Source organism: Crocodylus siamensis, chromosome 10, assembly GCF_052110815.1.
Source record: "Crocodylus siamensis isolate JL-2025a chromosome 10, ASM5211081v1, whole genome shotgun sequence".
Taxonomy (NCBI): domain Eukaryota; kingdom Metazoa; phylum Chordata; order Crocodylia; family Crocodylidae; genus Crocodylus; species Crocodylus siamensis.
In genome coordinates this window covers 56,454,250-56,466,374 of record NC_143404.1, presented here as the reverse complement: position 1 = coordinate 56,466,374, position 12,125 = coordinate 56,454,250, and the positions used below count along the sequence as shown (strand labels likewise).

At 47.4% G+C, this 12,125-nt stretch overlaps 1 protein-coding gene across 4 annotated transcripts in view; it reads right to left on the bottom strand.

The window, feature by feature from the left end:
* SRC (SRC proto-oncogene, non-receptor tyrosine kinase) overlaps positions 1-12,125 on the bottom strand; it is a 69,401-nt gene that overhangs the window by 11,748 nt on the left and 45,528 nt on the right. For all 4 annotated transcript variants that reach the window (XM_090020912.1, XM_090020911.1, XM_090020914.1 and 1 more), the window contains 2 exons: positions 7,242-7,340; positions 6,299-6,402 (listed from right to left, as the gene is read on the bottom strand). In XM_090020912.1, coding sequence (XP_089877038.1) covers positions 6,299-6,402; positions 7,242-7,340 — 203 coding nt within the window. The remainder of the gene's footprint in view (positions 1-6,298; positions 6,403-7,241; positions 7,341-12,125) is intronic.

The following is a 12,125-nucleotide window of genomic DNA, read 5'->3' as shown; positions in this document are numbered from 1 at the left end:
CTCCTCTGCACATATTGCCAGGCAGCTCTGAAAACATCAACACAAGAGGGAAAAAGAAGGAACCTTAACTGAGAAGACTTGTGCTGACAAGCACACCAATAGGAGAGGCAGAAAAAATAAAACAGCCGTTTCCCTTCAGTTACAGGCTTCACTGGACTGTTCCAGAAAATGCACAACATTGTGGTGAGGTTTCCAAAAATCAGCTGAACCCAGGGTGGATAAAAATTAAAACCAGATTTTTAAATCAATGTAAATTGAATTTTTTTTTAAATGCACTTGTATGTAAATGTTTTTTTGTTAAGATGCTTTTTAAAAAAAAAACCATATACAGAGAGTTTTCAATTAAATATATATGTTAAAGCTTGAACATATCACAGAACAGGGATTATAACTTCTAATTATATACTATTTGAGATAATATATTCATGAACTTTTTAGAAGTTTTATACATAGATCACAACAGGCCCTGGACTATATTAGAGGCCCAATCTTATGGGGTTCCCAGAGGCTCCTCGAAAGATTAGAGAAGGTTAAAGAAAAGCACTCTACCCAATGGGACTCAGTGCTCAGTCAAATGTGAACAGTGGTTCTCAACCTTTTTCCTACAGGGATCCATTTGCAAAGGTTCATGGTCTGTCCTGACCCACACCCCCTTGCCCTGATGGTGCCCAACTCAGTCCTTGCCCCCCCCCCCAACCCATGCTGGTGCCCCTCACTCCTGACCCCCCCAACCCATGCTGGTGCCCCTCACTCCTGACCCACAGCCCCTGCCTCCCCCCACCATGCCCCTTACTCAAGAGCCACAGCCCCTGCCCTGCCCAGCCTTGGCATTGCCCCTTACTCCTAACCCACAGCCCCCATGCCCCAGCACTGCTAGAGGGGCCCTCAGCTGCCCCCATCCTGTTCAGGCAGTGTCTATGGTGGCTCCGGATCACGCAGGCAGCAGTGGTACGAGTCCAGCCTAAAGCTAGAGGGAGGAGGGGAGGCCTGTGGCAGCCCCCACCCTGGGCTGGGTCTGCTGCACCACACCAGGCAACCTGGTTAAGGCCCCCTCCACACCTCCTGGCCCTGCCCCGACCCCTGCAAGCGCCTGGCCCCTGCCTCCCCTCTACCACTCTGCCCTGCTGCAGTCTCGCCACTTTCCCAGCATCAGTGTCTCAATCTGTGATTTGTGACCCTCCAAAATCTTGTGACCCACAGATTGAGAAATGCTAGTCTAGAAAATCCCATTAAAGCATCTGTGATGCTTTGTTTCAGTTCTCAAACTGTGGATTTGTCTCTCCAGACTCTCTCTAAAAGTGCCGGTTTCAAGAAGCTAACAAATAAAAGAATATCAAGCAAGAAGAATGCACTTTTTGTAGAAAACAGTGATTAAATTGAGGCTTCCTGACCAGTGATTTAAATTGTGCTTTAAAACAGGATTTAAAGCCATTTGATTTAAATCAAATCCACCCTGGCTGACCATGCTCTGGGTCAAGATGCCTCTTTACATGATTCCCAAGCAAGGTAAAGAGTAATAGTCCCCTGCTGGGTTACAGGAGCGGAGCTGCAAGGTGGAAAAACTGACAACTGAACCATGACCTCAGCCACCCTTGCTGATGCTGGTCCGGCTGGCAAGGGGGCAAACAGTCATGTGATAAGAGCAAAGATGAACACATCACTGGGAAAGGTTCTAGACCAGGGGTGCCAAAGTTTTTATGCCGTGGCCTGGTAAACCGCAGCCCTGAAGTGGCCATGGCCCAGCAGTCAGCCACCCATGGCTGGAATTTCTGGCTGGCAGACGGGTAAGGATACTCCCACTCCCCAGGCAGGGGAGTGGGCCAAACCCTGTGCAGCTGCGGGCCTGTGAAAGAAACCGCAGCCTCTCTGCCCAGCTCTGAGGGACCGCAGTTTGCTGGTCTGCAGCCACTTCTGGTTCAGCAGCCCACCGTGTTGCAGACAGGCAGCTGACGTGTCACGGCCTAGCACCAGGCCATGGCTTGGGGATTGAGATCTCCTGCTCTAGACAGCAACAAAGTAGAAGTCTGCCTAAGCAGGAAAGAATCACATCCAGATCACCAAGGAGAGGGATAGCTGGTAGACAGAGAACTGGATAGCTCCTAGCATTCCCTCTCTGAATGGGAAGCAATAGCAGGTTGCCTTGTCAGAGCAATTCAGACAGGATGCTGCTAGGTATGAGGGGGATGGGGCTCATGGGCTGTGTTTAAAGAAGTGATGGATCCAAAATAAAAAAACCTTCCAGCTCTGGAGAAGGTTGGTTCTGAAGGCCAGTCTGGACCCTATCTCTGCTCCTCATGCAATAGCAATAAGTTTGAATGGGGGATGCAAAATCTCCAGGGTAAGGTCTGTGCCATGTTTAAGAGTTTCCTGTGAAACATGTTAAAGCCAAACCCAAGACAAACATCCTCATTAAAAAACTAGACAACTGTGGCATTGATGCCTACACAGTCAGATGGATTGCAGACTGGCTGAATGGTTGCACTCAGAGGGTGGTGGTGGACGGGTCATATTAGACCTGGGGGGAAGTGGGCAGTGGAGTCTCCCAGGGCTCGGTCCTTGGGCCCGCACTGTTCAGTTTCTTTAAATCAGAGATTTGGACCATGGGGTTAAAAGCAACTTGTTTAAATTTGCTGATGATACCAAAATTTGGGGTGAGGTGAGCACACTACTAGGGAGGGAAAGACTGCAGCAAGACCTGGATAGGTTACAGGGCTGGGCTAAGAAAAACAGGATGCATTTCAATATTGACAAGTGCAGGGTGCCGCACTTGGGCAGTAGTAACCAGCAGCACACTTATAAGACAGGAAACGCCCTTCTTGAGAGCACGGAGGTAGAAAGGGATCTTGGAGTCATTACTGACTCCAAAATGAACACGGGCCAACAATGCGAGGTCACAGTTGGTAGGGCTAACCAGACCTTGTCGTGCATCCACAGGTGCATCTCAAGCAGGGCCAAGGAGGCAATCCTCCCCCTTTACACAATGCTGGTCAGGCCACAGCTGGAGTACAGTGTCCAGTTCTGGGTGCCGCACTTCAGGAGGGATGTGGACAACATGGAGAAGGTCCAGAGGAGGGCCATCTGCATGATCCAGGGACAGCAGGGCAGACCCTGCAATGAGAGACTGTGGGACCTGAACCTGTTCAGCCTCCACAAGAGAAGGCTGAGGGGGGACCTGGTGACCATCTATAAACTCACTAGGGGGGACCAGAAGGGTTTGGGAGAGACCTTGTTTCCCCTAGCGCACCCTGGCATAACAAGGAATAACAGCCACAAGTTGAAGAGGAGGTTTAGATTAGACATCCATAAGAACTACTTCACATTCAGGGCGGCTAGGATCTGGAACCAACTTCCAAGGGAAGTGGTGCTGGCTCCTACCTGGGGGTCTTTAAGAGGAGGCTTGATGCCTACCTGGCTGGAGTCATTTGAGCCCAGTTTTTTCTCCCGCCCAGGCGGGGGGGTCGGACTTGAAGATCTACAAGGTCCCTCCCGACCCGACTTCTATGATTCTATGAACAGAAAAGCGTTCTGGAGCTTCCCTAAAGTCCATTCTAAACCAATTTTGACCACTGTCTACTTAAATCAAATAGTGTCACCAACCCTTAGTGTTCAAGGACCAGGAGACAAACTCTGCCCCCAGAAGTCACAACGTTGGTATCAGACCCACAGCACTTGACAACAAGCCACCATTTGCGTTTTGGCTCTGGAGCTGTCGGAGTCATATTTTCAAATTCCTCTGGACATCCGTGAAAACTGAAATTTTTACTTTAAAAAAAGTAAGTGTGGGAGTTCACTTAAATCACATGACTCCAGGAGCTAGGACTTTGCGATAGCAAAATGAAATAAAAAGGCCACTGAGAGATTCACTAACAAGTCACAAGAGGTAGCAACACCAAATTAAGCCCAGGGGTTTGTTCACACATGAAGCTACTAAAAAAAACAGCTGTTTCTGAGAAACTCTTAAGTATGGACCAGCTACTTATGGCATGTGTAAGTGGGACAGCTTCTACACAGATGGAGAAGTGAGCAGGCAGAAAGTTACGGCCATTTGATCACAGTTGCACCATTTGTCAGTGGCAAAACCACTGGAAGCAAAATCATGAGTCCTGGATCCCAGTTTCAAACACTGGGCCCTTGATCCCTCCAAGATGGTCTTTGCTAAACATTTGGCACTTCCAATTCCATAAGTGTTGATGTTCCTTCATCAGATATTAGCAATAGTAGAGCAAACTGAAGCATCCTACAGGGGCCTCCGAAAACTGACCATTAGTGTTTCTTCCCATCCACTCCTACCTGCAGCCCGTTAGCTGATGTAGCCATTACTCCTACAGCCTGGGAAGGGGAGAATGATTACTAATTTTAAGTACTTCAGGGGCACCTCAGATGCTTTCACGATGGGAGCTGTACTTTTGCAGAATAGAATATTAGGACAAACCAAGTTAGCTCAGAGACGGGCAGCGTGTTTAAACAGAGGGAGGGAGCAGCTCAGACAAGATATGGGGAAAAAACCTCATCCTCCACAAATAATATTAGCAATTTCTCTGGCATAATTAGCTCTATGGATCCTGCCAAGAGGACTTTGGCTACTGAATGGAGTAGACAGCACCTACCTCAGAGGCACAAATGCAAGCCAAGGAGACAAAAGATAAAGGAAAATCTCCAGAGAGGGACAGATTCTGGGCTTCCCCTTTAAAAGGCCTTTTCAGTAGCAAAAATGGGACAGACAGCCGCATAGTGGAAACAAATCTGTGGTCCAGGCCAATGCCTCTCTTGAATAGCCGCTCTCTCCATGTAAAGTCCACATGGTCTCTGAAGGGGAGGGGTTAGCCTGAACTTCCCCTCCAAAGGCATCCCAAGCTTGGGGGTATGGCCTAGGACTCAGGAGATTGGAGTTGTTTCCTTGCTGGGCCACAGACTTCTTGTTGTGATGCTAGGACAAGTTGTCTCTCCCTCTCTAAAGTGGGGACAGTCTTTTTGTTCCCCCATCTGCCACACTGTTTGTGCGCTCCAATCTATTAAAATGTTTGTAAGTGAGGACTGTTCCTATGCATTTCTATGGCACCCAGCAAACTGAACCCCAAAAATCAAGTAGGGTCTAGGCACAACAGCAGCAACTGCAGAGCATTGCCAGAGCCACTGTCCACCCCACAGGGAAGTGCAGGATAGAGATGAACAAGTGATGCTGGTTCACTTAAGAGGCTCCCTGGGATCCATCCAGATGGAAGGTACTGCACACACGTGGGTACATATTCTGTATCGATCTTGAATGTCACCATCCAACCATCAGCTTCAGAGCATCTTATGGCAGTACAAAGAGAAATGCTTGGGGCACTATACTGGGAACAGCTTTGAAGACTATAAAAAACATCTCCAACTCAATGGGGACCACATAATAAAGTGCCAGAGAGAGCATTCAGCCTCCCTACTGCACAGATTCATCAGATATGCCCCATGACACGTTAAAGCCACACCCAACACTGTAGGCTCATTAAGGAGATGAAGTCTCTCTGTGTGCACCCAGGTCAGCTGAAGCTGGCAAAAATCTTACTAAATACAAACACAAAGGGCCAATACAAACACACATCCTTTGCTGATGTGGCTTCAGAAACAAGCTCCCTCCCATTTCTACAGCCAGGTCCTGCACACGTGCACATGCGTGCACACACGCATGCTTGCAGAGCCTCCATGAAGCAGCTCACAAACACAACAGCCCCTGGCTCTCCTTCCTGTAGAGTTCCCTGTTGCTATGGGTTACCCAGCTATTCCCAGCCGGTGACCCAGTTTCTGCACTGTTCTCTTACAAAAAACAAAAAAACAAAAAAACAAAAACAAACAGAGGGGGCATGCACAAGACTGAAGACTGTTTATATCAGACACCTAACTCCCACCCAGCTCTCAGCCAGTCAGTGCAGGGAGTGGAGGAACTGCCCCTTGAAGCAGGCTGCGGCTGGGAGGGGACAGACTATACCACAAGGGTTAAAATACCTTAGGGATGTCACCCACCAAGAAAAAGCATTGCCTCTTGGGATAGGTCATGGTGTCTGGAGGTACTGCAGACTGCTCTAATAGGACCCCCTCCTTTCTGCCTACAGAGGCCGGGCATGGCTGGAGCTGCCCCATCCCAGAGGTAAAACAAGGATGAGAAGATCTTTGCAGGAGAAAGTACAGAACTACTGGAGATCTCTGGCCCCACCAGACTCCTCACCTCACATCCTGCCAAAACAACTAAGTAGGGCTGGTCTTTCCAAGACTTATCCTGGTCCCCATCATAGGAGCCCAGAACCCTGTAGGGATCCATTACCTTTGGTGGTTTCACTCTCCCTGACCAGGAAGGTTCCTCGGGGATTGTCAGGATTGAGGAGGAGCCGTTCGGACTCCCGGCGAGTGATCTTGCCGAAATACCACCTGAAAAGGCAAACCACAGGTCAGCACAGGGAAATCATTGCCCTGCTCCGAGTCTACAGCACTCCTAGAGAGGCCCCCAAACAGCTCCTCTACCACCCAGCACCAATTCCTAGAACCATGGGCTGCATTAGCATTCTTAAGAGATCTTGCATCCCACTGGCAGTGGAGTCTCTCAGCATCTGGTCAGGTTTGGCTGGGTACCAAGGACCTCAGGCCAGTAAGCTACTCTGGGTCATAAGCAGAGGCTTTAAAAATGCTTTTATGTCCCCCACACCAGCATGAACCCCACAAATCCAAGCCTGGTATTCCTAGAGAAGGTCTTCTTCCAGCAGATGCAGAACAATTACAATTGCAATCAAGCCTTCAGGCATGGTGTGTACAACCTTTAAGAACAGGTATACACATAAGTACATTGCTACAGCCAATGCCACATGCCTGATCTACATATCACTGCCGCAATTGCACGTGCAGATAAAGCAGTTGCAGATGCAAAACGATAGTACAAGCCCCTTAATTCACACATGCAAATCATCTTGCATATGTAATTAAAAAAATCCTTATTTGGTTACAAGGATAAGATTCTTCAACACCACTTCTGAAAACCAAACAGTGGAGCTCCCTAGAGTAAATGCTCCAGAAATACTTCAAGTTCATTTTACCAGGACACATCTAGCCTTCCCATCTGGCTTTCAAGAGAGGCAACAAAGTTGCAGGACAGCAAGATCAAAAACAAGATGTCTACAAGTGCCTTTAGGGGAACTATAAAATATCTGGGAAAAGTCTCTGCTTGGCAATGTCCTCGCATGGGTCTTTAAAACTGTCTAAGAGATTTCAATTACTCTTCAGCCTGGATGGAGTCTGAGGGAGCAACATAGTTGCTGGGGATGTAGCCGGTCTGTCCTGTTGTAAGAGAATGAGCCAGCCACCAGTCTCCTTCCCTGCCAAAGAAACAAGAACAAGTGCACATGTAAAGATACAAACATCACAGCACTGGAGCCTCCCACTCCTCCCCAGCCCAAGTCCTAAGCATCTGGCAAGCCCAAGGTCACAATACTGAGGGCTAGAGGTTACCTTCAAGGAAGTCGCTGGCACCAGCATTTCCTTCTAAGCTAGTTTTCGCCCCTGAAGTTACTTTGCTCGAGCGCCAATAGCTTTACTGCCCTGGGAAATGAAGGGCGTAAAGCTTGAAATCAAGCTAGAAGTCAGATCCAGAGTTCACAGGGCAAGGAGCTATTAAGCTTGGAATTCATTCAGGTGAGTGGATGTTACAATCGAAGGGCCCAGACATGTCCTTAGCAGGCATTACCCAACCAAGCAGCAGAGTTCACTACACCATGGAAACCACTGTCCTTTGCCCAGTACCGCTCTTAACATCACCAGCCACAACTGTTCCCCCCTAGAGTACTGGGAACTGCCATCTGCAATGACACTCTGGGACCCTGACGCTGGGGTGTATAGAGGACAGGAACCAGCTGAGAAGGGAAATGAGTTATGGTGCTTTCCTCAGAGGGCCATCTCCAGAGGGGTGGAGCACCTGCCTGTCCTGCACACTGCTTTCAGAAATTGTATACAGGTATCCACTGATCCCTCAAGACATGTAGTGCCATGGGAACTCATTTCCCACACACACACACTCCTTTTAAATACGGAAACGCCTTACTTAAAAGGGTACATCAAATTTCTATCTACAATACCTTTGGAGCCATCTGAATTTGAACCAGGTCTGGCTGGAATGTGAAGTACTGGAAATCCAAGAAAGCAGATAAACGGGAAAGCAGAGAAGAAACAAAAACGCAACCAAAAAAACAGCAGAACAGTGGTGGGGATGATTAAGAAGCGTCAGGAAAAAGTAAGTATGAGACAGCTCAAAAAGCAAAACTTGTTAAACACAGTGGCATAGGAGGAACGAACAAGAAGAGAGAGAGGCAGGATAGAGACTAGAAAAAGAAGCAAGGGGCAAACATCACTTAACAGGCCCCAGTGTTTGTGCTGCAAAGTCAAAGTCAGTTTTGTTCGTCATTTAATTCCTCCTCATCCACAATCCACTCTTCTAGGTTTGGAAGCCCCTCAGACCATACAAAGCACCCCCAGCAGGAGCTGAACCAGGCCTCAGTTCCCTGTGAAGCCCAGTACCAAGTGCTATTTCTGAGAAAGGGCATCTGCCTGCCTTAACATCTGTCTGTCTGACTGTTACACCAGTCCCTGAAGAACATTAGTGGCACAGGAGCCTGCAGCCCTGAGAGGAAAAGGGAGTGACAGCTTGTGACAAAGCAGCCAAAAACAAGGGGACAGTGGGTACCACGCAGTGCCACCGCTGCATTTACATGTTCTGCTCTCACTGCCTTGTGGGAATAAACCCCACAGGGCCCCGAGAAGGCCAGGGAGGTAGAACGTCTCTGCTGTGTAGAATTTCATGAGGCACACGGCTGGCGGTAGTGGCCACGAGTGAAACAAACCCTCCTCGTGCATTCAAGAGCACACATCCCCAGAACAGAGTCAATGTCCCAGACTCCATGGAGTTGTGCTGTGGGCTGTGAAGAGGAATAGATAGGGGTCTCTACAGATGGTGCATTAAAATGTGGACACTCCTGGCTATTTCAGTCGCAGCAGCTTTAGAAAAATGGGAATGGTAGTTTACCACACCAGGTGTGAAAGCTCCCATTTTAACAACTGCTGGAGTAAAAACTGCAATCAGCATCATAACAAGCACAAAATTGCATACAGCCATCTACTCATGCCATTATGGCTACTGTTCATGCTACCAAGACTGGAAAGATTGGACTTGCCCACCAGGAAAATCCCACTGTAGAATCCGTGAAGTCATTCGTCTCAAATCCAAGTCTACGCTTGGAGATAAGCCATCTCTCTAGGTTCTTTCAGTACCTCATTATAAATACCCAAGATCCTCCAAACACACACACACACACACAGGTGATATAAGACTGCAATAACACGGTGCCTCACTCACCTATCCTGACGCAGTGAAATAGGACTGTCATTGCCCTCACAGTAATGTGGGGCGAATCAGAGAGGTGAAGCAAAAAGCTTGTGGCCACAGATTTTAATCACACTGGTTCTCAAATTTTCTGTGTCTCATTTTGGGAAATGGGGAGAGGAGCAGAGAAATTCTTGCAAGTGGGTCAGAAGCCAGGAGAGATTTTTGAGAACAGTGGGGAAGTTATCCCCTTATGGGAGACAGCAGGAGGGTACCTCACATGCTATGCATGATCTGTTCCATCACAGCAAGATTTTGATTTTTTTTCTGTGCACATTTAATTTATGACTGCAGGGGAAACAGGTCTGCAGAAAAAAAAAAAACTGCAGGTTCCTGATAAGAGTCTCACGAGGATAGGCCAGATGATTACACTTTTCAGAACAGCCTTTCACAGGAATGGCTGATGAAACAGCCCTCACATAGCAAAAAAGAAAATTAACACCTCCCCTTTCCCAGCACACACAAATGCAAGATCCCTCCGCAGACCCTAGGGAAAGTCCCTTCCTGTATAAGCAGGCCCAAAATCATGGTCCAAACATGTCAGACCCTGAGCTGCTGATGGGAGTGTCCCTCTCCGTTACTTATGCTGTACGTGGTCTGCTCTTCACCAGACAGAATGAGGAAACACCTTGCCCCTGCGTTATGAGTATTAGCCCACTGGCAGGCAGCTCTGCCTACAATGATGTCTGTGTAGCCAGCCGATGATGCAGACCCTGTTAAAAAGAGAGACGCTGCAACTGGAGTGCTGGCAAGTGGAAACATCACATGTTTATGTCTGCATCTACTATGTTGCAAGGTTGTCGGCTGTAGCAGTGTTGGTCTAAGGACACAGGCAGGCAAGGCTCTTTGGGTAGATGAGATATCTTTTAGCACATCTGCCCAAATAACCTTCTCTGCATCTATGGTGCCTGATGAACAGGGATCTGGGTTTTCTGTTTGCTGTGGAAAAATGCAGATTTTGTCATTTGAAGATGGCAGACACAGATTTTCTCCTTTAAAAAAAAAAAAAGGAGCAAACTGCCGGTTATCTCCTTCCCGGCAGGCATCTTTCAGGCCTACAAGGAGCTGCTTGGGGTTGGGAGGTGGGGAAAACAGAGGAAGGGCAATTGGAGACAGGGAGTGCCACATGTGTGCGCACATATACACAGTGGCACTTCAAAGCGCAAAAAATGTGGATTTGGGGTTTTTTGTTTTTTTGGTTGGTTTTTTTTTTTTTTTTTTTTTTTTTAAAGTTGGAGAATTTGGGATTTTTAAACACATAGAAAACAAGGATCCCTGCTAATGAAATAAGCCAGCCCCACTCCCCAGCCTCTTTGTGAATCAGACCCGCATGGAAAGAAATAGACGTAAGTAGAGTAATGGCATATCCCCTACCTCTCAATGTTCTTGTGGGGATAACTACACTAATGACCCTGAGGTTCAGACAAGAGACGATGTAAGAATCTAAAAGACAGTAACAGTGTATTCTGGGAAACTTAACAGACTGGGAGCTCTGGCCAAAGAAAGCTGGAAGAACTGGCTAAATTGTTCACACAGGTATGGTTAGTGGTTTCCCCATCTAGTAATCTTACAAAAACAGGAGGCAAACTTCCTCGAGATCAAGCTCTTCTCTATACTGGTAGGTACGGTGCCAATATGCTAATACAAGCATAGGCCCAACACTTCCACCTGAGAAGTTATGCACCGAGTCCCCACAAAGAGCATAGGGAGCTAGGGGATCCTTTCTGCACTTACTTTTGGGAGAAAACTATCACATGGCATGACAGAAGGGAGAATGACAGCTGCCTGAAGGACATTTTCATTTCATGGGGAATGCCATGATTTCAAGATTTGCTTCTGCCTTAAATTGGGCCTATTAAGGCATCATCTGGCATTTTGAAAAAGACTCAATGATTTCAGCATCAGTTCATTAATTACAAGTCATAATGTAGTGTTTCAGTCACTTCCAATTGCAATACAAGCAACAAATTCCTGGAAAAAAAAATCAGTTTCCTTGGATCATCATTTCTGACAGACGCTCATCCATCAGCAATAATGAATGACCAGGGGGAACCCCCATTCTTTCCAGCCAGGCCAATGTAACGGGAAAGTCCAGCTTTGCTGAGCCTACTGCGGGAAAGCCCATCTCAGAACAGATGGGGAGGAGGGCAGTCAGACATGGAAACAATAGTTTGATGTTATTTCAGTGATAAGAGGACTGCCTGCACCACTGTCCCATGTTAAGGCAGCATGCCCCAAAGATAAGATTCTGCAACGTGACTCGTTTCCCAGGTATTAAGCACCTCCCATCATGACAATTCAGGCAGGGCAAAGCTCCCACCACCACCTGTAAACCCATCCTCAGTCTTCATCCAGAAATGGAGGCAACCAATAACATTACTAATTTTTTACTAAAATTAAAGCCAGATGCTTTAAGCTGCCTTGCAACAGGGCTGGGCAAGGATGCTGCAAGCTACAGCTGAGGTAGAGAACAGGGACAGCATCAGAGTCTAGCTGCTTGAAACCTTATTTTCTTGTACCTTGAGATGCCCATGAACCTACCTGGATTTTCATTCAACTCCTTATAACCTTGAGCCTCCTGAAATTTTAAATTTAGATGCAGATTTTCAACCCCGCCCACATCTGGAAGAATGAATTATTTCAGGTAGGCAAATGGGAAGGAAAGATGCCTTGTTTGGGGCCCACTTCTACATTACAGTGGAACCAGTGTAAATTATTTCAATCAGCT